At 43.0% G+C, this 24,371-nt stretch overlaps 1 protein-coding gene across 2 annotated transcripts in view; it reads left to right on the top strand.

Moving 5' to 3' along the window:
* The first annotated feature begins 12,523 nt into the window (after positions 1 to 12,523).
* The window catches only part of hdlbpa (high density lipoprotein binding protein a), a 62,442-nt gene continuing 50,594 nt past the window's right edge, over positions 12,524 to 24,371 (top strand). Inside the window, exons 1-5 of one of the 2 annotated variants that reach the window (XM_084308856.1) lie at positions 12,524 to 12,579; positions 14,043 to 14,114; positions 17,079 to 17,241; positions 17,337 to 17,503; positions 22,107 to 22,322. In XM_084308856.1, the coding sequence (XP_084164982.1) occupies positions 17,118 to 17,241; positions 17,337 to 17,503; positions 22,107 to 22,322 (507 nt within the window). In that variant the 5' untranslated portion in view covers positions 12,524 to 12,579; positions 14,043 to 14,114; positions 17,079 to 17,117. Of the gene's footprint in view, positions 12,580 to 13,812; positions 13,866 to 14,042; positions 14,115 to 17,078; positions 17,242 to 17,336; positions 17,504 to 22,106; positions 22,323 to 24,371 lie in introns of those variants that run through there. The other variant, XM_084308857.1, reaches the window with a different exon arrangement.

Raw genomic sequence — 24,371 nt, 5'->3', positions numbered from 1 at the left:
GAAAACAAAATCTGCATCCATTGCCCAGGAGGAAGTGACCCACTGGGCAGCATGGCCTGAAAGCAAGTTCGTCATATAGGCCACTTGGGACCCTCTAGCAGTAAAACGGCTTGGTTGATGACGGAAAACCAACTCACATTGCATGATGAATGTGGCACACTCCTCGGGATTGCCGTCGAACAGCCGTGGGACGGAGAGACGGGGTTCCCGAGGTGCGGGATCTGCTGGGGCTGCGGGGAATGCTCCTGAAGGATGTGAGGGAAGTAAAGCATTAACGGTGTCGCTCAGCGAGTGAAGCTGAACGAGAATACCAGATTGTTGTCCCGCCAGAGCGGCCAGTGACCCTTGAATAGGCAGGACCTGTTCCCTGAGATCTTGCACCGCAGCCGCAGCCCTCTCTAGTTGGTGGCTGTGATCCTTGGTCAACTCGACTTGAATAGCAAGTGCGGTTCTGACCCTCTCTGTGTCGGCTGGGGTCGTCATTTTGGTTGGATCGTAATGTTATGGTTTGACACCGACCCCAAACGCAACGACACAAGAGAGTAGGATTCAGAGTTGCCAAAAACAAGGGCTTGTTGTTTATTAAGACTAAATAAACAGCACAGACTTGGAAGAGTTCAAACAAAGATTGGAATACAAGCAAGGATGAATGTTGCTGCTCTGCAGCTTCTCCCGGGATGGTAGTCAGGGGTAGCAGACGCTGACGTCAGAGCCGCTCTGCAGACTTCTCTCGGCAGAATCTCCGAGGTGGTTGCGGGACCGAGAGAGAGAGAGGGAGCGAGTTAACTCAGAGTGCAGGTGGAACAGAGCAGGTGAACAGGAGAGGTGACTTGTACCCGAAAACAGAGTTATCCAAGTGACTGAATCTTCGGTGTAAATACACACTGTGAGTAACGTTCCAAACACAATCCCAAGTGATAGATATCTTCGGTGCAAAATAAACACTGTGAGCGAAGTCCCAAAATACAAATCCAATGTGATAATATCTTCGGTGTGTAAACACACAGTGGGAGATGTTAGGCCAAAATATTATCCCAAAGAAACAATCCAAAAAAGGCTAAACGCTGGGTGAGTGACTGTCTGATAAAAAGCTGGAAATCTTCAGTGTTAAATAAACACACGAAAAACGGAATTGGATCAAAGACAGTCATAAAAAACTCACCCAGGCGTTGTGCGTAAAGAGCGTTGGAACAGAACGGAGCGAGCGCGTCGCCTCGGGGAAAGGGTGTCCAAGAGGAATGCTTCTTGAATATCCTGGAGGCAAAGCACAGGGAAACAACAGCAGGCAGCAGGAACGGCGAATGCAACTGAAATATCAAAACGATCCAACAAAACTTGAATGGGGAAACGGGGTATAAATAATACGGGAATGCTTAATTGACAAGCAGTGACAGCTGAGGGATGTGATTGATAAGCGTGTGGACGGGGGAGAACCAATCAACGACGTCTCTGGGAAGAAGCGTGTGAATAGGGGAATGAAATGATTAACAGAAAACAAATGGAAATAGAGCGAGTAGGCTTAAAGGAACAGGGCGAGTAAGTGAGCAAAGGACAAAAACCTCACAGGTTTATTACAAACAAAGAAGAGGTTAACAACTCTTCTACGCTTATATTTCATATGAACTGGATATAACTAACTAGTGACTATGAAGTAAGCGTGATTAGGATTAGTAATTGACTCGAGAACTTGGCGAGTTTAGCACCTCGCCGGGGGATATCGAGCGGCCACAGGGTTCTATCTCTAATAGGAGTTGAGATAGATAGAGACACCTGTAGCTCCTATCACTAGTCAAAGATGAACCTTGATTGACATGTGATCCACAGAGCTAGCCGTAGCGTTTCTATGAAGCCAACTGATGTCTATAGCTATAGCTATAGCTGATGTCTATAGATGTCTATTTTTCTATACCGGGTCCGTTTGGACCCGAACACCACAGATGTAAAAAAAATTCTAGAAGAGATTCAGAATTGGCTAAAATGGTAAACATGAGTATTTTTGTGTTTAAATAGCCGCCATGAGCACATACTCAAAGCCTTGTTCCGGAAAGAAAAACAAGATGGCAATTATTGCATTTTAGATTCTTGAAACGGGTCCGTTTGGACCCTAACACCACACAAGGGTCAAATATTTGTCTTCCCCCTGAATTCCTTCCTGTGTTAAGTTCCCTAAATACAATACTTGGCCTGTCTGGGGTATTTCATATCCTACTTTTTCATTTATTATCTCTCCTATCTCTTCCCAATAGTTCTTTATTATCTGACATCCCCAGAATATGTGTGTGGTTTGCTATTTCCTGTCCACATTTTCTCCAGCATGGTTTCTCTGTTGGTGTATAGTTGCCCTGTATTTCTGGTGTTATAAAGAATCGAATTATGTTTTTACATCCAAACTCCCTCCATATCCTTGACCCTGTGGTTGTGTGTGTGAGCTAGTTATACCATTCTTCTTCTGTTATCTCCGTTTCTAATTCCTTCTCTCACTTTTCCTTTATATATATGGTTGTGATGTCCTTGCTGTCCATTATTGCCTGATATAGTGCTGATATCCCCCTCCCCTTCCTTCCTTCATATGCTTTTACCATTATCCTAATTATCCCATTCTGATCTTTGTCTTTGTCTAGTTTTATTTCTTTGTTGTAGTAGTCTCTAATCTGTAAATAATATCTAAAGTGGTCTCTATTCTCTAGTCCGAATATTTCTTTTGTTTGTAGAGTCTGGATCTCCCCTCCTTCTATCATTGTACATATTGCTGTTATGCCCCCCCTCTCCCATCTTTTGAACCCATGATCTTCTATCCCTGGTTTAAATTTATTGTTGTGCGTTATCCATAACATACATTTCTTGAATACATTTAGACTCTTAAAGATAAAATGTCTCATATTTTGAGTGTAAAATTTAGCTGATAAACAACAATGAAATATTTCTCACAACCTCTTCTTACCTCTTTACCAGGGTGTAACGACCCCAGGCCCAGCCCTTTGTGGGCCTGTTATGATCAGAAAGACATTGGACATTCCCTACCTCCTGTCATTGGTCTCATGGCGCACTCTAGTAAGTAAGTAAGTAAGTAAACTTTATTTGTATAGCACCTTTCTCAGATAAAATCACAAAGTGCTTCACAGAAGTAAAACATAGCAACATAGAGATGAACGCACTACACATAAAACAATTCTGACACATCGTAAGCATAGGCATAGTTACAATTAAATAACTAAATATGAGTGCAACTAAAAACAAAACAACAATTATAAATAAATAAACAACGTATACAACCAGGAATTATTTAAAAGCCTGTCTGAATAAAAACGTTTTCAACTGTTCCTTAAAAGTGGATAGGGAGTCAAGTGAACGCATAGAAAGGGGGAGGGTGTTCCAAAGGGTAGGGGCCATAAATTGGAAGGACCGGTCACCTTTTGTTATTAACCGGGTCCGTGGGACAACCAGGAGATTTTGGTGGGAGGACCTAAGTGCACGACTGGGGGAGTAGGGGCGCAGTAAATTAAAAATGTACACAGGGGATCTACCTTGGAGGGCTTTAAAAGTTAAAACAAGAATTTTAAAATGGACACGATAATTAATGGGGAGCCAATGTAGAGTGGATACAATAGGGGTGATGTGGGCACGCCTACTTGTCCCAGTTAAAAGCCTTGCCGCTGCGTTTTGAATGATTTGCAAGCGGTTTAGCACAGATTTATCCAGACAGGTAAAAATTGAATTGCAATAGTCCAGGCGTGATGAAATAAAAGCATGGATGATCATTTCCATTTCAGCTCTAGAAACAACAAATCTTAATTTGGCAATGTTTCTGAGCTGATAAAAACATGACCGTGTGAGCTGGTTGACATGGCTGTTAAAAGACAGAGTCATCAAAAATTACACCTAAGTTCCTCACATGAGGTTTGACACACTGACCCAAGGGTCCAATAGAATTTTTTATAATGGGGATGATGTGGTCGGGAGCAATAATGAGGGCTTCTGTCTTACTTGCATTAAGCTGAAGGAAATTATCAGCCATCCAGCTTGATGGCATCGATGCATTCATTAATAATGCAAAAACGATTACACTCACTGGGCTTAAAAGAACAATACAATTGGATGTCATCTGCATAAAATTGATAAAATATTCCATTAAAACGTTTAATAATCTGGCTTAGGGGAAACATATATAGGGAGAACAGCATTGGCCCTAGCACAGAACCCTGCGGAACCCCACAGGACAGTGGGGTAGAGTCCGACATGAACTGACCCACTGACACAGAAAAGCTTCTATCAGCTAGGTAAGATGAGAACCATCTCAGTGCTGACCCAGAGATCCCAAACACATCATTGAGCCTACGCACCATAACCACATGATCAACTGTGTCAAAGGCTGCGCTGAGGTCCAATAAAACTAATAGTGAGTGTTTACCATCATCTGCAGCCATTACAATGTCATTGGTAACCTTAAGAAGGGCTGTTTCGGTGGAATGAAATTTCCGAAAGCCTGATTGGAATGGGTCATGCAGATTATGGGTTTCTAGAACCATGAGAAGCTGCTCAGCCACAATTTTCTCCAGCACCTTGGACAGCAGAGGTAGTTTGGAGATTGGTCTATAATTCTCAGGAAGAGAGGGGTCTAGGTTAGCCTTTTTTAAAAGAGGTTGAACTATGGCATGTTTAAAAAGGCTAGGGACAGAACCTGATGCCAGAGAGCGGTTAATTATTGACAGAATTGTGGGCACCATCAGACGGTGCAGGTGTCCATTTTGTCTGTTCTCACAAATGTGCTTAATGTAATTAATTGTTTGAGTAATGTAATTTCATTGTGTGTGTTGTTGACCTTACCTTGTATGATGTGGTTCCCCTGTTTTGGTTTTGTGTTTGTGAGATTGCTTTGGTGTTTAGTTGGTGTTAATTGTTTCTATGTTTTAGACTGGCCTGCCAGGTGTTTTCAATCATGATTAGTCTAGGTATTTAAGTGTGTGTCTTTCTCTCCTCGTCGTGGCGTCATTTCCTCCAGTTCCTCGGTGTTCCCCTGCTCGTTGTGTCTCCTGTCTTCTCCCATGCCTTGCTGTCTTTGTTTTGAGTCATTGTAAGTAAGCTTAGTATTCCGTTTTGTGCATCTTTGTTTTCTCGTTTTCCCAGTTCGTTTTGTATGTTGTGCCAGCGCCGCGTTGCTCTTTGTTTTGTTTGTCCCGGTATTATTATTCATGCTCCAGTTATTCTCTAATAAATAGATCCCAGTACCTGAGAAGAGCAACTGCCGTCTCCGTTTCCTCCATTCATTAGTCATTGTCCGCAGTATTGGGTTCTCTCTCCTCTCCACACTACCCCCAAGGGTTGCGTGTTCGGCACAGCACCCCCTACTCAAAACATCTTCCCGCGGGTATGGTCATCGGTCACTCATCTCACTTTTCCGTTAAACATCAGTGTCTCCGGTAATCATCACGAGAAATCCAGTTCTATCTTTTGGACTCCCTGTTGACTGCATATGTCCTCTCTGCTCCTTCTTGCCTGTTCCCTGACATGTCTGAGGTCGCCTCTGTCTATCTAGAGGTCAACGAGGTGTTCCGTAAGCAATGCACAACCTCACTGGCCCCCTCACCGTGCTCATCACTGTGCTATTGACCTTCTCCCTGGTACCATGCCTCCTCATGGTCGTTTTCCCCTCATTGCTCCAGAGAATGTAGCCATGGAGAAGTACATCAATGAGTCTCTGGCAGCTGGCCTCCTCCGTCCATCATCCTCTCCCTCGGCTGCTGTTTTTTTTCTTTGTGGATAAGAAGGACAAGTCACTCAGACCCTGCATCGATTACCGTGGTCTCAACGACGTTACAGTAAAGAATCGCTATCCGCTCACTGACCTCACTCTCATCCCCTCTGCATCTGAGCTTCTCAGAGGACCCACCATGGAGCCACTATGCTTACTAGTGTAAGGGAAGGAGATGTGTGGAAAAACTGCTTTCGACACCCCGAGTGGTCATTACGAGTATCTGGTAATGCCATTTGGACCCACTAACGCACCGGCTGTGTTCCAAGCCCTGGTCAACAATGTACTCCATGTGACATGCTCAAGTGGTTTGTGTTTGTCTACTTGGACTACATTCACATCTTTTCCAAGTTTCTGCAGATATTTGTGGATGGCTGCATTTATATAGTGCTTTTATCCAAACGTGCTTTTACAATTTGTTCCTCACATTTTACCCATTCACTCACACATTCACACACACCAATGGCAGACGCAACCATGCAAGGTGCCAACCTGCACATCGGGAGCAATTAGGGGGTTAAGTGTCTTGCTCAAGGAAACTTCGACACGCTGCCCGGGAGGAGTCCGGAATCAAACCGGGAACCTCCGGATTACCAGACGACTGCTCTACCTCCTGAGTCACTGTCGCATGTGAAGGCAGAGAAGTGAGAGTTCCATGTGTCCACTGTTTCCTTGGGATTTGTAGTTACACTAATGTAGACCATGGTCAAAGCAGTGGTGGACTGGCCCATTCCTTCATCTCTGAAGCAGCTACAGCGGTTCCTGGGATTCGCCTATTTCTATTTCTAACTACAGCTCCATTGCGACCCCTTTGACTGATTGATTGATTGATTGATTGATTGATTGATTGATTGAAAACTTTATTAACAGATTGCAGAATGGGTACAATACAGTACAGCTCAATACACACAATTGTTAAGGGGATGCAGACCAGAGAAAGACTTTCGTCTTGTTTACATCAGGGTCCCCCATTTTCAATTCATCAGGACATATATGACATACATGACATACAGATAGACAGTACTGCTACATCTATACATTTATGACATACCAGATTTGCAAATACAGTACTGTTTGTGATACAAAAAGAGTCCAGAAAAGGCAGTATATACATTTGACGTAAAAACTGTACATTGGAGGAGGTTGGGTGGGGTTGGGTGGGGGGGGGGGGGGGTTGGGTAGGAGGGGTTGGGGTTGGGGGGGGGGGGAAACACTGTACAACTGTACAAGCAAAACTGTACATTGGAATATTGACAACCATACTAGGTAATTTACTGTACATTGGAGGGGGTTGGGGGGGGGGGGAACACTGTACAAACAAGCAAAACTGTACATTGGAATATTGACAAAACCATACTAGGTAATTTACTGTACATTGGAGGGGGTTGGGTTAGGACATTTACAGGGGCCAGTTTCGAATTGCAGTCTCCCGTAGGTGTTCTTTGAGAGTGGTTTTGAAAGTGGGTAGTGATTCACATTCCTTTACAGCTTTAGGTAGGGCGTTCCACATTGATGTGGCATAATTGCGAAACGTGTTTAGTCCCTTGTTTGAGCCGAATCTGGGTTTAACATGATTTGTGGAGCTCCCTCTGGTGTTGTGATCGTGGTATTCACTGACCTTTGGGAAGTATTTTGACATGTACATGGGTACCTTGGTCGTGTAGTGTATCTTGTAGACCAGGCCCATTGCAAGTTGCTGTACTCTGTCGTCTACTCTAAGCCATCCTAGGTTGTCAAAGTGGGCAGGGGTGAGGTGGGTTCTAGGAGTAAGGTCAAGCAGTAAAAGTCTGACCAGTTTGTTTTGAGATGTTTGTAATTTTGTTTTTAGCGCCTTTGAGGTGCTTTGGTACCATGAGGTGCAAGCATAGTCGTAGTACCCTTGAATGAGTGCTCCTGCCAGAGTCTTCAGGGTATTCTTGTTTACCAGAGAGGAGATCCGGTACAAGAATCGAGTTTGTTGGTTGACTTTTTTTATTACATTGGATGCCATTTTGTCACAGGAAAGATTAGCCTCTAGGATGGAACCCAGGTAGGTAATTTCATCTTTCCTTGTGACAATATTGTCACCCACTGTAACTGAGAAGCCGTCGGTCTTGCTGAGTTTGTTATTTGAACCGAAGAGAATGGACTCTGTTTTGCCCATGTGTAATGATAGTTTGTTATCAGCGAGCCATATGCAGATTTTGCCTAGTTCCGAGCTGAGGGTTTTGTCAACCTGTAACTTGTTCTTGTCAGAGACCAGCAGGGCTGAGTTGTCCGCAAACAGGAACAAGTTGCAGTCACAAGCTGACGACATGTCATTTGCATAAATTAGGAACAGTAGCGGTCCTAGTATGCTTCCTTGTGGAACACCACAGCTCACTGTGAGGGGGGGGATAGGGTACCGTTTACCTCCACCATCTGTTCCCTCCCCTCAAGGTAGGATTGCATCCAGCTCACTGATAGACTATCAAAACCAATTGCTTTTAGCTTGTCAATCAGAATGGAGTGATTGACAGTGTCGAAGGCCTTTTGTAGGTCCAGCATGACCAACCATGCCGCAGTATTTGCCCGCGTCCACCTCTTGTTTGATGTGGTCGTTCAAATAGAGAAGGCATGTGTCAGTGGAGTGGGATGTTCTGAAGCCAGATTGGAATTCGTAGATTAGATTTTTTTCCGCTAGGTACTTTTCGACCTGTTCGTAGACTATTTTTTCCATGATTGCCCTCACCTCACGATCCTCCTCCTTCATCTGGAACCCCCAAAGCTGCGGAGGCTTTCCTTGAACTGAAGAGTCGTTTTACCTCTGCTCTCATCTCAGTGCACCCTGACCGTCTCCCCCTTTCATTGTTGAGGTTGACGCTTCTGACGTGGGGCCATCCTGTCTCAGTGCTTGTCCAAAGACCAGAAAACCCACCCTTGTGCCTTTTTCTCTCGTTGCCTTTCTCAGAAGGAGAATAATTATGGCATCTGTAACAAGGAGTTACTGGCTGTCAAGTTGGCCTTGGAGGAGTGGAGACATTGGTTGGAGGGAGCGGAGCATCCATTCATGGTTTGGACGGACCATAAAAACCTGGCCATCCAGATGGTGAAGCGGATTAATTCAAGCCAGGTGGGCTGTTTTTTTTTTACCGTTGCGTGACGCACCCTCTCAACAGTTCTGTGCAGCTGAGGATAACCATGCTCCAGAAACCATCCTGCCAGCCTCCTGTGTCGTAGCTGTGGTGTCCTGAGCTGTGGAGAATGATGTAGTCAGGGAGGCCCAGTGATCTCATCCTGATCCTGGTAATTGACCTCCTGGTGGCCTTTTTGTTCCTGACTGTCCATTCCCAAGTCCTCCAGCGGGATCACTCCTCTAACCTCACCTGTCACCCTAGCATCACCTGCAGACTGTCATTCCTGCACCATTTCACCTGGCTTACTATGGAGAAGGACACACAGTCCTTCCATCACAGCCTGCTCCGTTTGTGCCCAGAACCCCTTGTCATGCCCCCCCTGGTCTCCTTCAGCTCCTGCTGGTTCCTCATTGTCCCTGGTCTCTATATCTCACTGGACTTCGTCACTGGCCTGCCCCCCTCTGATGGTAACACCACCATCCTCACTTTTGTTGACCGGTTTTCCAAGTCAGCTCATTTAGTCCCTCTACCCAAGTTGCCATCTGCCAACTCATCGATGGCTCTGATACCTGCACTGCTAGGAGGCTGCTGGACATTTGCCACCATGGCAGGGGCCTCCAGTACCTGCCTTGAACACCTTGGACCAGGCACTCATCATGGACTTCTACCAACATCATCCTGGTCGGACGTCAGAAGCCATCCCTAGATAGGGGGGGGGAACTATGTTTCTCTCTCCCCCTAGTCTCTCTCCTCTTGTGTTTCCACTCAGGTCCTCCTTGTGTTTCCTTTGTGCACTGCATGTATTACCAGCGGTCGTCAATCTGTCATCAGCCCTAGTTGTTGTCAATCTGTCTTTTGTACTCATGTCTGTTTCCCCCAGTCAGTCAGTGATTGTTTGTCAGTCTGTGTTCCTTATAGTGTTCCTGCCTGATCTAACCGCTATGTAAGTAGTCTTTCCTGTTCTTGCCAGTGTAGCAAGTTATCACCCACCTGCTATCCTATATCTGTCTGCCTGCTTCTACATTAAACAAACCAATTGTTGGTTTTGACATCGTCTGCATCCTGGCTGCACTTGGTTCCACACCTGTGAGTCTGCATTACATCTATAACCAAAACATTACCTGTATATATTACCAGTACAATTGTGCAAGTTTCTGTATGTCTGTATGTCTCAATCAAATGTGCTCTTTGTAACAGTATGATCATATTGACATACTGTTATTTACCCACTGAGTATATAAGCCTTTTGTTTTGATGCACCAGCTTCCTGGAATGATCTTTAACTCACACTAAAAAGTAATACCACCATGGTGGCAAATTGCGAGAGTAACACCCCTGCACAAAAAAGGCAGTAAATTAGACCCAGGCAACTACCGCCCTGTTTCTATCCTTACCTCCATCTCGAAAGTCATGGACATTTTTTTATACGAACAGGTCGAAAAATATCTCGCGGAAAAAAATCTAATCTACGAATTCCAATCTGGCTTCAGAACATCTCACTCCACTGACATATGCCTTCTCTATTTAAACGACCACATCAAACAAGAGGTGGACGCAGGCAAATACTGCGGCATGGTCATGCTGGACCTACAAAAGGCCTTCGACACTGTCAATCACACCATTCTGATTTACAAGCTAAAAGCAATTGGTTTTGATAGTCTATCAGTGAGCTGGATGCAATCCTACCTGGAGGGGAGAGAGCAGATGGTGGAGGTAAACGGTACCCTATGCCCCCCCCTCACAGTAAGCTGTGGTGTTCCACAAGGAAGCATACTAGGTCCGCTACTGTTCCTAATTTATGCAAATGATATGTTGTCAGCTTGTGACTGCAACTTGTTCCTGTTTGCGGACGACTCAGCCCTGCTGGTCTCTGACAAGAACAAGTTACAGGTTGAAAAAACCCTCAGCTCGGAACTAGGCAAAATCTGCATATGGCTCGCTGATAACAAACTATCATTACACATGGGCAAAACAGAGTCCATTCTCTTCGGTTCAAATAACAAACTCAGCAAGACCGACGGCTTCTCAGTTACAGTGGGTGACAATATTCTCACAAGGAAAGAAGATATTACCTACCTGGGTTCAATCCTAGAGGCAAATCTTTCCTGTGACAAAATGGCATCCAATGTAATAAAAAAAGTCAACCAACGAACTCGATTCTTGTACCGGATCTCCTCACTGGTAAACAAGAATACCCTGAAGACTCTGGCAGGAGCACTCATTCAAGGGTACTACGACTATGCTTGCACCTCATGGTACCAAAGCACCTCAAAGGCGCTAAAAACAAAATTACAGACATCTCAAAACAAACTGGTCAGACTACTGCTTGACCTTACTCCTAGAACCCACCTCACCCCTGCCCACTTTGACAACATAGGATGGCTTAGAGTAGACGACAGAGTACAGCAACTTGCAATGGGCCTGGTCTACAAGATACACTACACGACCAAGGTACCCATGTACATGTCAAAATACTTCCCAAAGGTCAGTGAATACCACGATCACAACACCAGAGGGAGCTCCACAAATCATGTTAAACCCAGATTCGGCTCAAACAAGGGACTAAACACGTTTCGCAATTATGCCACATCAATGTGGAACGCACTACCCAAAGCTGTAAAGGAATGTGAATCCCTACCCACATTCAAAACCGCTCTAAAAGAGCACCTACGGGAGGCTGCAATTCGAAACTGGCCACCGTAAATGTCCAAACCCCCCCACCCCCTCCTAATAGACAGTCTCCTCCCCACTGTATGTATTCTCTCCCCACCGTATGTATATTTCTCTCCCACCCACCCACCCCCTCCTAATGTACAGTCTCCTCCCCACCGTATGTATATATTCTCTCCCCACCGTATGTATATTTCTCTCCCACCCACCCCCTCCTAATGTACAGTCTCCTCCCCATCATATGTATACTCTCTGTCAGGATCTATGGGTAACAGTAGGCTACTGTATATTTGCATATCATATATGTCACAAATGTAACAGTACTATATACCTGTATGTCATGTATGTCCCTATGCCATAAATGTCATGATGTCATGTATGTTGTGTCATAAATGTCTATGAATTGAAAATGGGGGACCCTGATGTAAACAAGACAAACGTCTTTCTCTGGTCTGCATCCCCTTAACAATTGTATGTATTGAGCCGTAGCCTACTGTATTGTACCCATTCTGCAATCTGTGCAGTTTTCATTCATTCATTCATTCATTCATTCACCATTTATTTTTTGATGAATTAAGCAGCATACATTATCACATAATATCATAATCGGATTGGCACAAATACTCCTCACATGATGAATCATCAAATAGGCTCAACCTGCTCACTGATAAAAATCCAAATGGATATTGCCAAACTATAACCCACATACATTATAACCATTATACCCACAACCAGTCAATGAGTTTGAGCCTATGTTTAGGCTGTTTATACGTGTTTGGGGTCACAATACTAAAGCAAGTCAAACAAAAAGCTGCAGATCAGGGAGAAAGAACTGCAATGATTACAAAATTATGGAGTGCCATAGAACTGAAGTGGGAAAACTTATACAACTCTTCTCACTCCATGAAATATGTGATTTGTAATAGGACTCCTTGACATGACGTTAGAGGACATGATTGGTGGGTGGCTCTGGTATATATGTGTCAGGCTTCGATCCCACCTTCTCGCCAGTGGAATTTCATCACAGCTTCTGCACCTACAGGGCAGACGAGAACATAAACACAAGTAAGTACATACCAAATACCATATTTTAATACATCGCATGTTTATCTACGCGTTACACGTGGCCTCTGCCTTCTAAGGATCACCATTACTTGGTGCTACTCGGCAAGGTAAAGGCTGTGTTTATTCAGATCGCTAGCCTGACTGCACTACTCTCTGGCCTGACTCCGTGTCAGTTCTCTCCTGCTCAGCTGTATTCCTTATGCCTACGTGGACTTAGCGAGCTAGACGTGTTAGCTGACATTAGCTCGCTGGTTGACCATTTCAATTCGTACTTTGGTTAACGACGCGATGCATGCTGCTAGTTAAAGTGGAACACATTCATGAGAAAGATGATTTTAATATCTTCATTCTACTGTTGTATTTCTACGATTTCCCCCAGCAGCAGTGGGTAGAGACCGTATAACTGGAGCTATAGCCACCCAGCTTAGCTAGCGTTAGTTAGCAGCGGCTTGAAGTTTTGCCTGTGTGTGTTGGTCCCAGTCTGAGCGAAGCCTCTTAGCTAAACGTTAGCAGCGTCTCTCGCTGCTCAGCTACGTGTCACTACACTCACACACACTGGGCACAAGTTTCTAGCAGGCTGGCTACGGCTCCCGTTAGCTCACTAGCTAGCGATCCCGTGCTATAGCCGTGCAGATCCTGCAGCCAGGGAGGCGCCCAGTGTTTGACAATTAACGCGAAGCTGCGAACCATGACAGCTTCGCTGGTTTTTAATAATCAGAGAGCGATGAAGGCTCAACGCGAACTCTGGGTTGATCATGATCATGCTGCTAGCCTATCATTAGTAGCTACCGTTAACTAGCTAACGTTAGCAGTCGGCTATACTACTAAAGACCTAATACGGGATTTTGTTCGTGGTGCACGGAGATCCTTGAAGGGTAGGACTTCGCAGGAATTCGCAACTTTTTGTTTATTCTATTGCAGCGAACTTGATGCAGGCCCAGCCGATCTGTAACGGGAACCTTCCTAGTCAATTGGCTATATGGGTGATTAGCTATAGCTAACTTGGCCCATTTTCATGTCAATATCATGTTGAGATTGGAATTCTTCGTGACTGGAAAGGAATGATTTGCCTTTAGCGTTACGCCGCACCCGCCGCCATTGCGATCTAACGTCAGCCCGAACAAAGTGGGGAAAAAAGATAACTTGGCTGATGATGATGGGACAACTTCTTTGTTTTAACTTGACCAACTGCACCGTGCTATCTCCAATAAGTGGCTTTTACATTGATCAGGGCAGGCGTTTGTTTTTGTTTTGATTGGTGAGGGAAGTGGTCCATTGTTCCGTATGTGAGTTTGTTATATCCCTAGCCATTTATATAATTTATTTTTTATTTGTACACTAATCTTTCCATGCATCTCTGCTTATTTAGCAGAGCCAATGTTTGTGAAAACTAGCACCCTTGCTAGTTTGTTGTGCTACACAAATGTCTTTTGCCTGGAAACATTTTATCATTTGTTTTTTAGGCAAAAGCTGGCAGGCTGACACGAACAAGCAGCTTTACAGGACGGATTATCTGGTAACTGACCATTTAGCTGGTAAGTTCTCTTAACTACTCTTGAGCTCTGGGGACCACTGACACTTGCACAAAAGGCAGATACTGGAATATAGCATGCTGGGTGTAGTGATCTGATGTTAAAAAAAAAAAAAAAATCCAAACGATCAACGAGCTGCCCAATTAGTGGTTCTGCTCATTCATAGTGTTGCAACTGGGAGTTAATTGCAGACTTACTTGGGTGACAGGGTCTGTGTCCTACACACAGTTCCACAGAGCAGCCTTAACTTTACAAGGCCTGAGGAGGAAGAGGCCTCTGAAAAGGTGGTCTGAAAACGATCTTCTCCGTGTTTTAAGCATTTGCATTGTTCTCAATGACTAACAGAATATAGTACATATATATAGCCTAGTACTTTAATTAAATTCTCCTTTTTAAGTTTTAATTATATATTCCATTGTTTGCAAAGGAATTAAATGTGTCTTTCAAGAAAAACATCCACCCAAATCAGAATTTGCATATCACACCTCTGCTCTTGGACAGTTCAGAAGTATTTTCCAAAGCCAAAAACGATGGGAGCCAAATCCTGGAGCTGCTCCATGGGCAACTTAACTTTTGTGTGCAGTCACAGCACCCATCACATTTTCTGGTTTGTACCCTTTAGTGCTACAATGAAATAAAGCTCAGTCTCTTCACTCTCTTGATATTAAAGGACAGACAAAAGCTGATTAATTGTCAAATGGTCAGCTCCAGGTTTTTGTCTCTTCACAATGTTGGAGATGAAAGACTTGATTCTGTACTCTAGCTTTGGGACAGAGTTGTTCATGTTAACACTTATTGATTGAACTGTCCAAGATGGAAGGAGGAACATGGGAATTCTGTTGTAAGGTGGATTGTGGCTTTAATCCCATCCTGTGTGGATATACTGAGGGGTCAGTGGGGAAATCCTCTTAACCTTGGAGGCTCCTCACCTAGCTGCAAAGGCTCAGAATAGCCCTGGACATGGACCGCAGAGCAGACTGCTAATGGTTTTCCTCTTGAAGTCAAAATGTAGCCTCTGCACTCTACACACCAATACTGTTTTTCTTTGTGATAATTAAGCATATTCTCATGACTGTACACCTGAATTTGTTATTTTTCCACTGCACCAAGATAGTAAATTATGATAATTTGAGATTATTATATTTGAAAGGCATGCCTTCTCCTGATAAAGGTAGATTAGATAATGGCAGAGATCTCAAAGTCCACCCATTGATAAGCTAGTGCACTAAATCAAAGAATTTCAGCTTTTTGAAGTTATATTATACTAATGGCCTAGAACAGTTCTGCATTGGTGAACATTCACTGCATTCTGGGTTTGCCCCACCCTTTTTTTATTTTAAATATTTTTTGTGGCTGGCTAAAATGGTCTAGGGCTATATCCCAAAAAGTACTGATATTGGTACCCAGCTTTAGTGAACACATTATGTATGCATTTGTGCTTAACACTTTGAGTGCCAGCAGGGGGCGCACGATTTATCGCTTGAATGCCAGCCTTTTTGGACAGATTTTCCGATATTTCATGATTTTCGCGGAGCTATTTCTATATGGCTATGTGTCTAATACGCCGGTCGCTTATCAATGACTTGCTTGCAGTCAACATGTACGAAATGGATTGTTTTTTCATTTCCGTTTTATACCGTTTTGAAAAACGGAAGTTTTTGGAAATTACTAGAAAAAAAAAAAGATTCTGTGATAATAGCTCTTTACTGGAATACACACAACATGTTGTCATTTTCCGGCTGATTTATGAATAGTTTTCAAATAAACGCTAGATTATCGATAGTATATGTGTACTTATGCACACTAGAGAAGCGGGCTAAAAAATTGATTTATCTATGCCCTGCCTGGCGCTAACGCCACACACACACACACACACACACACACACACATAGGGGACATGTTGAGATATATGTAAAAAAAATACATCTGATTACCCCAAGACTGGTAACATAGATTCCTTACCTCACATCAGATGTTCTGCAAAAAGATTATTCCAATTCCTGATCGCCATTCCAAATATCGATCGCGTTTATTGATCCAACGTTAGGTACTCGAAACAGATAATCCATGCTGCTCTGAGGGTCCACACTGAATCCAATCGTCTCCGGTTACATGCCTGAGAAGTACAATGTGGATTCCGGGTTTTTTCCCCCCATGCATTTCCATTGAGTCCAATCCAATGGGTGCATTACCATCCGGGAGACGATAGGGGGCGGTATTTTCCCTGTTCGAGCTCATAGACAGTCCCAATGATAACGTGAGGCTAGATTGATGAAAAATGAATGGATATCGCTAATAAAAGCAATAACAATTAAATAACGAGATTTCTCGTCCCTGGCACTCAACGCATGGCATGAAATAACGAGATTTCTCGTGGCTGGCACTCGATGTGTTAAAGTTATCATGTGATTTGGTAAAGTGACTGTGCTTTAAAAAAATTATTAGAAAAAATATGAATAATGAATGACGTACTGGAGTCAATTTAAGACCACCGGCGCTTCAACACGTTTCTCTCCTTTGCCGCTCTCAGCCTCAAATGGTCTGGAGATATGGCTGTGTGTGCATGTTATGTGCATGCATGCATGTATCTCCTCCCTGCTTCCTATTTCTCCATGTGGAATGCACCCGATTGGATAAAACGCACTGTTAGTTGGGACGGTCCCTGGTTTCGGCTCCAGTTTCGAAAAAGAAAGCAAATTTTCTACCTAAATGTTGAACCTAAAATATGTTTCTGACAACATTTTACATGGGGAAATAAAACATGTAATTGCTAGATTGTCATATTTGATCTGCAATACGTAGTTTGACAGTTTGATCTGAACTTAGTTAGATCTCTTACGTGCCCAGTAGTGTGACATCTAGTGGCTAAAATACGCACATTGGCGCTTTTTAAACTGAATACAATTCTCATTTATTCTCATCCTATTTTTATTTATTCTTATTACTAATTTTAACATTCCTTTCTAGTGGCGCACTCGGACTCTGTGTAAACGTGGGATTTCGACCATGAGCTCAGTCGCTGTACTTACGCAGGAAAGCTTTAACGAGCACCGCAGTGGGCTCCTGCCGGAGCAGAGTGGTGCGGGTGCTGTTGTTGCTGGTGTTGGAGGTGGTGGTGGTGGTGGTGGTGGTGAGTATCTGTTCGGTGTCTTTAGCTGTTGGGTTTCTAATGCTACACAGAGCAAGCCTCTTGAAGTGGACCTTTCTTTGCCTCTTTGTGTACAGCTGTTGTGGCAGGACCCAGTGGTTCCGGGGAGGAGGAAGCCCTTCCAACCTATAAGGATGCCTTTCCGCCTTTGCCTGAGAAGGCCTCCTCACCTGAGGGGACCCAGGAAGCAGCCAGTGCCTGGACAAATAAGATCCGTCCTCTAAAGTCTTCTGTTATCACCCAGGTATGTCAATTTTGGACAAATAAAACTGTAGTTGGCGACTGTTTTGAAAGAATGAGGGCATACTATTTGTTGAAGCTAGGAAGTATTGCTAGTGAATGTCGGATAACTTATACGTATATATGAATTCATAATTCTACATAAACATTATTGATTTTCTTATGGCTTATTCCAGGCCCATGCCAAATTATTCTCACTGTAATGTGGAGCTAATGGCCCTGATGGTGCTATTGGCAACAGCAAATATTTGAAGTCTGTAGTTTTCTAAGGTTGTCATACTCTTGGTACCTATAGTCAATTATGAAGTCCATAATTATTAGTCCACACAAAATGGTATAGAATTACACACACATTTCAGTATTATGTGGATACTGTGAATAATGTATATTTCAGTGGATACTGTGAATAATGTATACTCAGTAGATAGTAATTATAACACTACCTCATGCATACTGCACTTTATGTGACACTGTGAATATCTTTTTCAGCTAGTTAGATAGTAAATTATATTGACCCTTTTGTTTACACTGCTTGTGTTGTTTTTACTACCTGTACCACCCCCCCTTCCCCCATGCTGCTATGATTCCTGAATTTCCCCAAGGGGATCAATAAAGGAATATCTTATCTTATCTTATGGTTAGACCTTGTTAATCAGAACCTGTAAAGTTGCAGTTTTTTATTGCAGTCAAAGGAAAATGGAGCATGTTTATGCATCTAGTTTTTGACTATTGTGCAAGCAATATTGTTGGGAAAATAATTTCCAAATTATACTCTATTGTTTAGAATTGTATTCCAAAAACTGAATTTCTGACGGCTTTTACATTTTCTTTATTTCTGGCCTTGTGTGAACCATTCACACATAAAATCAAAAATATTACCGTAATGCAATTCCCTATGCTGCCATTTGAAATGTATTACACCTACATAGTCAAGCTGAATGCTTTGAAATGTTCATGAACTAGTTGGAAATGTCATGCATGAACACCATAGCATATTGTAATCTTCTGAGTCTTTCTGGTTGTTCTGAAGTCTCAAAGTTTGACTATTGATACTCCGAGCCAATATGTTACATGGATGCAATGCCTCACTGAAGGTGACAAGTTTCCACTCCTTTTTAATGAGTAAACCTGTCGAACCTCCACACTCTTTTAAGACTGAGCGAGGAGGGCTGGAACATAGTCTAGAATATTCCTATGTTTGACACATGGACCTGCCCTACAGGTTTAACAGGGACTTGACACGTCATATGTGTTTAGGCATAATACCGGCTGTATGATCTATATATATTATGTCCTTTTGTTATACATTTGCGAAACCAATTTGACTTTGTACTTGTGGGGGGGAAAAACCTACAACTAATATTTGTTTTGGTCTTTTCAAGTTAAGTGTTTCTTTATTTATCTCCTTGGGGAAATCCAGATGTCATAGCAGCATGGGGCAGGGGAGTTACAGGCAGAAGAGATGGTAATAATAATAGAACATGATGATAATAGTGATGACTGTAGTGGAATGGCAGGATTCAGTCAGTGATAATGGTCATGATTGGCTACACAGTCCAGTTCTCCACAATACCTTTCTTTTACTATTTGGTTAAAGAACAGTTTTTTGTCCATTTTCAAAAACTGGGTCACCAGGTCCACAGATAAAAGGAGAAATTGGGCCAGAATAGCTAGAAAATAAATGTCCCATTTTGGTGACTCATCAATCCTTTCACTGCCGTCATTTACTTTGTACTGGTGTGACCCTATTTGCTTTTGTTACTTTCTGGCATTGAGGAACATTCAAACAACGTCTGTCCTTGCATCAACTTGCCTGTCAATTTTGAGAATCGAAAATACCCATTTGTTTTGTTGTCGGAACTATTTTGCATTCAGGGCTGTACGCTAAGCTTTTTCACTAGGGGCACACAAAATATTTTTTAGGGGCACATTTTTAAATAACAATTGTACCATTATTTATATCGATTGTTTTTGATATTAAAAAAAATAATTTTATATAATCTTTTTTAATAAAATATATATATTATATAATCATACTTGTAGTTTTATTATCTGCGAGACATCGCCACCACGCAACAAGTCAAGATGCTCGCTATATGCAACCAGCTCCACTGTCTGTGTGTACTCGAGTAGCCTCCAGCTACGGCCAGGATTCTCCGGGGCTGCAGCTGGACCCTATACTGTAGCCTCCAGCTACGGCCAGGATTCTCCGGCACTGCAGCTGGACCCTATTGACTACCGTACTTTTCGCACTATAAATTGAATGATGTGTACATATATAAGCCGCACTGGACTATAAGCCGCAGGTGTTTTAATGTTTAATTACCATATGTAATTAGCATTGGGACACAATACTGTCGGACAAATAACAAGAATTAACTCATTTACAAGTTGTATTAAGTTTAGCAAATAAGGGAACCGATAAATAACATTTCAATGCAGTCGAAAAAGCAATATTTAGATTTTTACATTTTCGGGTTTGGTCACGTCGAGTCACATATAAGCCGCACCGTTGTATAAGCCGCAGGGTCGAAAAATGGGGGGGAAAAAGCCGCGGCTTATAGTCCGAAAAGTACGGTATATTCAGCGTGCCCTCAGCTCGAATACGCATCGACTCAGTGTTATAAGACATTGATATCGGGAGCTATCTGAACTATTTAGTTTAATGGGACGTTTCGTTTTGAACAGTAAGCTAACGCGAGCTATCATGCACTACTAGACTTGCTGAAGCATTTGTTGGTATCAGTAGCTAGCCGGCTGGCAGGCTCACCGAGGTCCCAGTGTCCCACTAGAGACTAGTGTTTACAACAGCCACGGGTGCGGGAGGAGCAGCAGACGCCGCAGCTCTCTCCGTGTGTCTGAGTTCAGTTCGGCTCACTATAGGAGGTCGAACTCGTCGAAAATATGAAGCAATACTACCTTTACTTTTCTTCATAGCTAAATCAGTCAGCCAGTCTATCAGAGTGAGTGCTCAGTCGATTGTTCCCGCTGATCATACCTGCTGAGTGCTCACTGCTCAGCTCGTGTGAGTGACGTCCTCGCGTCATCACACGCCTTGGATAATTTAGGAGTGAAATGCGAATGCAAGGCTTGAAAGCACTACTTGCAACCCCGCCCCAGATAATATTTACCAATCGCAACGGCCAATTAAAGGGGCAATTCGCGATCATCTCATCGCAGTGTACAGCCCTGGCATTGCATTCACTTGAGAAATGTCCTTCATTATCAATTTCACCTTGGAAAATGTGGCTTTTTGAAACTTTAATAATCCTATACAATCTAAATACAGGTATGTTTTACTTCCTTATTGACAAATCTTATCAGCACAAGTTCTTTTACGACCTCAATCCACATAAAACCATGTTTAGCTGTCGCAAACTGTCCCATTCCTTATATCAAAATCAGCCATGAATGAATGAATGAATGAATGAATGAAAACTTTATTTAACAGATTGCAGAATGGGTACAATACAGTACGGCTCAATACATACAATTGTTAAGGGGATGCAGACCTGAGAAAGACGTTTGTCTTGTTTCCATCAGGGTCCCCCATTTTCAATTCATATAGACATTTATGACATACACAACATACATGACATTTATGGCATAGGGACATATAGGTATTTAGTACTGATACATTTGTGACATAGGCGGTATTCAAATATACAGTACTGTTACCCCTAGATCCTGACAGAGTATATACATATGATGGGGAGGGGACTGTACATTAGGAGGGGGTGGGTGGGTGGGAGGGAAATATACATACGGCGGGGAGGGAATATATACATGCGGTGGGGAGGAGACTGTCTATTAGGAGGTGGTGGGGGTTTTGGGCATTTACGGTGGCCAGTTTCGAATTGCAGCCTCCCGTAGGTGCTCTTTAAGGGCGGTTTTGAATGTGGGCAGGGATTCACATTCCTTTACAGCTTTGGGTAGGGCGTTCCACATTGTTGTGGCATAATTGCGAAACGTGTTTAGTCCCTTGTTTGAGCCGAATCTGGGTTTAACATGATTTGTTGAGCTTCCTCTGGTGTAGTGGTTGTGGTATTCACTGACCTTTGGGAAGTATTTTGACATGTACATGGGTACCTTAGTCGTATAGTGTATCTTGTAGACCAGGCCCATTGCAAGTTGCTGTACTCTGTCGTCTACTCTAAGCCATCCTAGGTTGGCAAAGTGGGCAGGGGTGAGGTGGGTTCTGGGGTTCAGGTCAAGTAGTAGTCTGACCAGTTTGTTTTGTGATGTTTGTAATTTTGTTTTAAGCGCCTTTGAGGTGCTTTGGTACCATGAGGTGCACGCATAGTCATAGTACCCTTGAATGAGTGCTCCTGCCAGAGTCTTCAGGGTATTCTTGTTTACCAGAGAGGAGATCCGGTACAAGAATCTAGTTCGTTGGTTGACTTTTTTTATTACATTGGATGCCATTTTGTCACAGGAAAGATTTGCCTCTAGGATGGAACCCATGTAGGTAATTTCGTCTTTCCTTGTGACAATATTGTCACCCACTGTAACTGAGAAGCCGTCGGTCTTGCTGAGTTTGTTATTTGAACCGATTGAACCAATTGAAATGCTCCCTTTTTTTTATTCTCTCTCCCCCATGCAAATAGGTTTTCCATGTGCCACTGGAAGAGCGTAAGTACAAGGACATCAACCAGTTCGGGGAAGGAGACCAAGCAAAGGTCTGTGTGGACATCATGCACAAGACCGGAGCTCACCTGGAACTGTCCATGGCTAAAGATCAGGGCCTCTCCATCATGGTGTCCGGAAAGCTGGACGCCGTGATGAAGGCCCGCAAGGAGATTGTGTCCCGACTGCAGACTCAGGTGAGCAGGGATTTGGCTTTTTGTTTCACGTTGATGATGCCAAAGATGCTGTATGTCTGTGTGATGGATTAGTTTCCGCATTATCATTGCCCAACCCTGTTTGTACCAAAGGTATAGCTCTGGTGTGCTTTTTATAGTAACTGTGGCCTTGCACGGAATGTTAACCCTAATTGTACCAAATGTATAACTCTGTGGTGGTCTTTTAATAGCAACCGAGGCTTTGCGTGGAATGTTTATGTAGTTGGTCTTTCTTTCAACATGGCTGCCTGTAACAATTAGTAACTACAAAAGTAAAGGCTTAATATTCTGTTCAGTGGTAAGGGTTGGTAAAACACTGGAAACGCATATTACTGTTAACTAGACTTCACTCTGGTGTATTATTGATACTCATTGGGTCTCATTCCCCAACATTTTCCAAAGAGTTCTCTTGGAAGACTTATCTTGGAACCGACTGACTGAATTAATGACAAGTTCACTCTGAGTCTTCAACACGCTGGTAATATGTTTTAAGTGGCTCAAACGGTCGCACCTGTGACATCTGCTTGGGGAATGACACCATGTCTTAAACTCGAACGCGCGTTCCCGTCTAGGTCATTTGCATACAAAACAACGCCTCCAGAGCTCCTTATAAGGCAACTAGTGACGCAGCCGCGTGAAAATGGAATGGCGGAAGTGCTTTGCGAGTCTTGCGACGCATCAAGATTAGATTAATGTATTGGCATCATATATATATAGTACAGCTCGTGGTACACCTGCCGCAGCGCACGCACACACACACACGCACGCGCAGTACTGTATATGAATGAATGAGAGATTTATTTAACAGATTGCAGAATGGGTACAATACAGTACGGCTCAATACACACACTTGTTAAGGGGATGCAGACCATGGCCCTATTCCCTGTACCTGGTTCAACTAAGTCGATCAAAAGCCCCATTATCCACATTCAATTAACCCGATGTTTGAATCCAGGCTTTCCCTGTTCCTCAAACGCTGATTCAGTCTCGTTAATTCGAACCAGACTTGATACTCAGGATAATTGCGCGCAGCCGCCTCACCTGAAAAGACTGCAGGTGTCGATCACAGAAATCCTGATTTTCTAACGTCATTGATTGATTGAAAACTTTATTAACAGATTGCAGAATGAGTACAATACAGTACGGCTCAATAGCCTCGCCGACAAGTTACCGTAATTTTCGGACTATAAGTGGCGCGTTTCCCCCCCATTTTTCGACCCTGCGGCTTATATAAAGGTGCGGCTTATATGTGACTCGACGTGACTAAACCCGAAAATGTAAAAATCGAAATATTGCTTTTTTGACTGCATTGAAATGTTATTTATCTGTTCCCTTATTTGCTAAACTTAATACAACTTGTAAATGAGTTAATTCTTGTTATTTGTCCGACAGTATTGTGTCCCAATGCTAATTACATATGGTAATTAAACATTAAAACACCTGCGGCTTATATATGTACACATCATTCAATTTAGCTGCTGCGGCTTATATTCAGGTGCGGTTTATAGTGCGAAAATTACGGTAAATGTATAATCTATAGGCTAAGTCCCTCATTACCCCAATCAATCAGATTGTATTTCTTTAAATGTGCCTTCTGGCAGTAGTAGGCTTAATGGAATGAATAATTGAATGAGATCTTGCTAGTGAAAATAATTAGTTAAACTCATTCAGAATAAGTAGACAAAAACAAGCCCAAATAGTATCTAATTGATACGAATTAATAGATACTTATGAGGATATCTGTACTGTATGTGCTTAGGTATCATGTATTTATAGTTTTCAAGGTGCGACTTCTGAAATAACGTGTCAGAGTCTTGGAGACTATACAGTTTCACTATAGGTTTTAATCAGTTTCGGACATCATGCATACATGCATTGAATTGATTAACCTTTGGTTTATACCAGTGACACCAGTCATGTTAATCACCTTCTTGTTCATCAGATAACACTAACAGTGCTTGAACTCATTCATTTTCTCAAGTCAAGTCCACGTCATCAAATGCAATCCGTCAAACAGCGCATCTCCTCAAA

The sequence above is a fragment of the Notolepis coatsorum genome (genome assembly GCF_963971535.1).
Source record: "Notolepis coatsorum genome assembly, chromosome: 2".
In the NCBI taxonomy this organism is placed as follows: domain Eukaryota; kingdom Metazoa; phylum Chordata; class Actinopteri; order Aulopiformes; family Paralepididae; genus Notolepis; species Notolepis coatsorum.
This window is presented reverse-complemented; position numbering and strand designations above follow the sequence as displayed.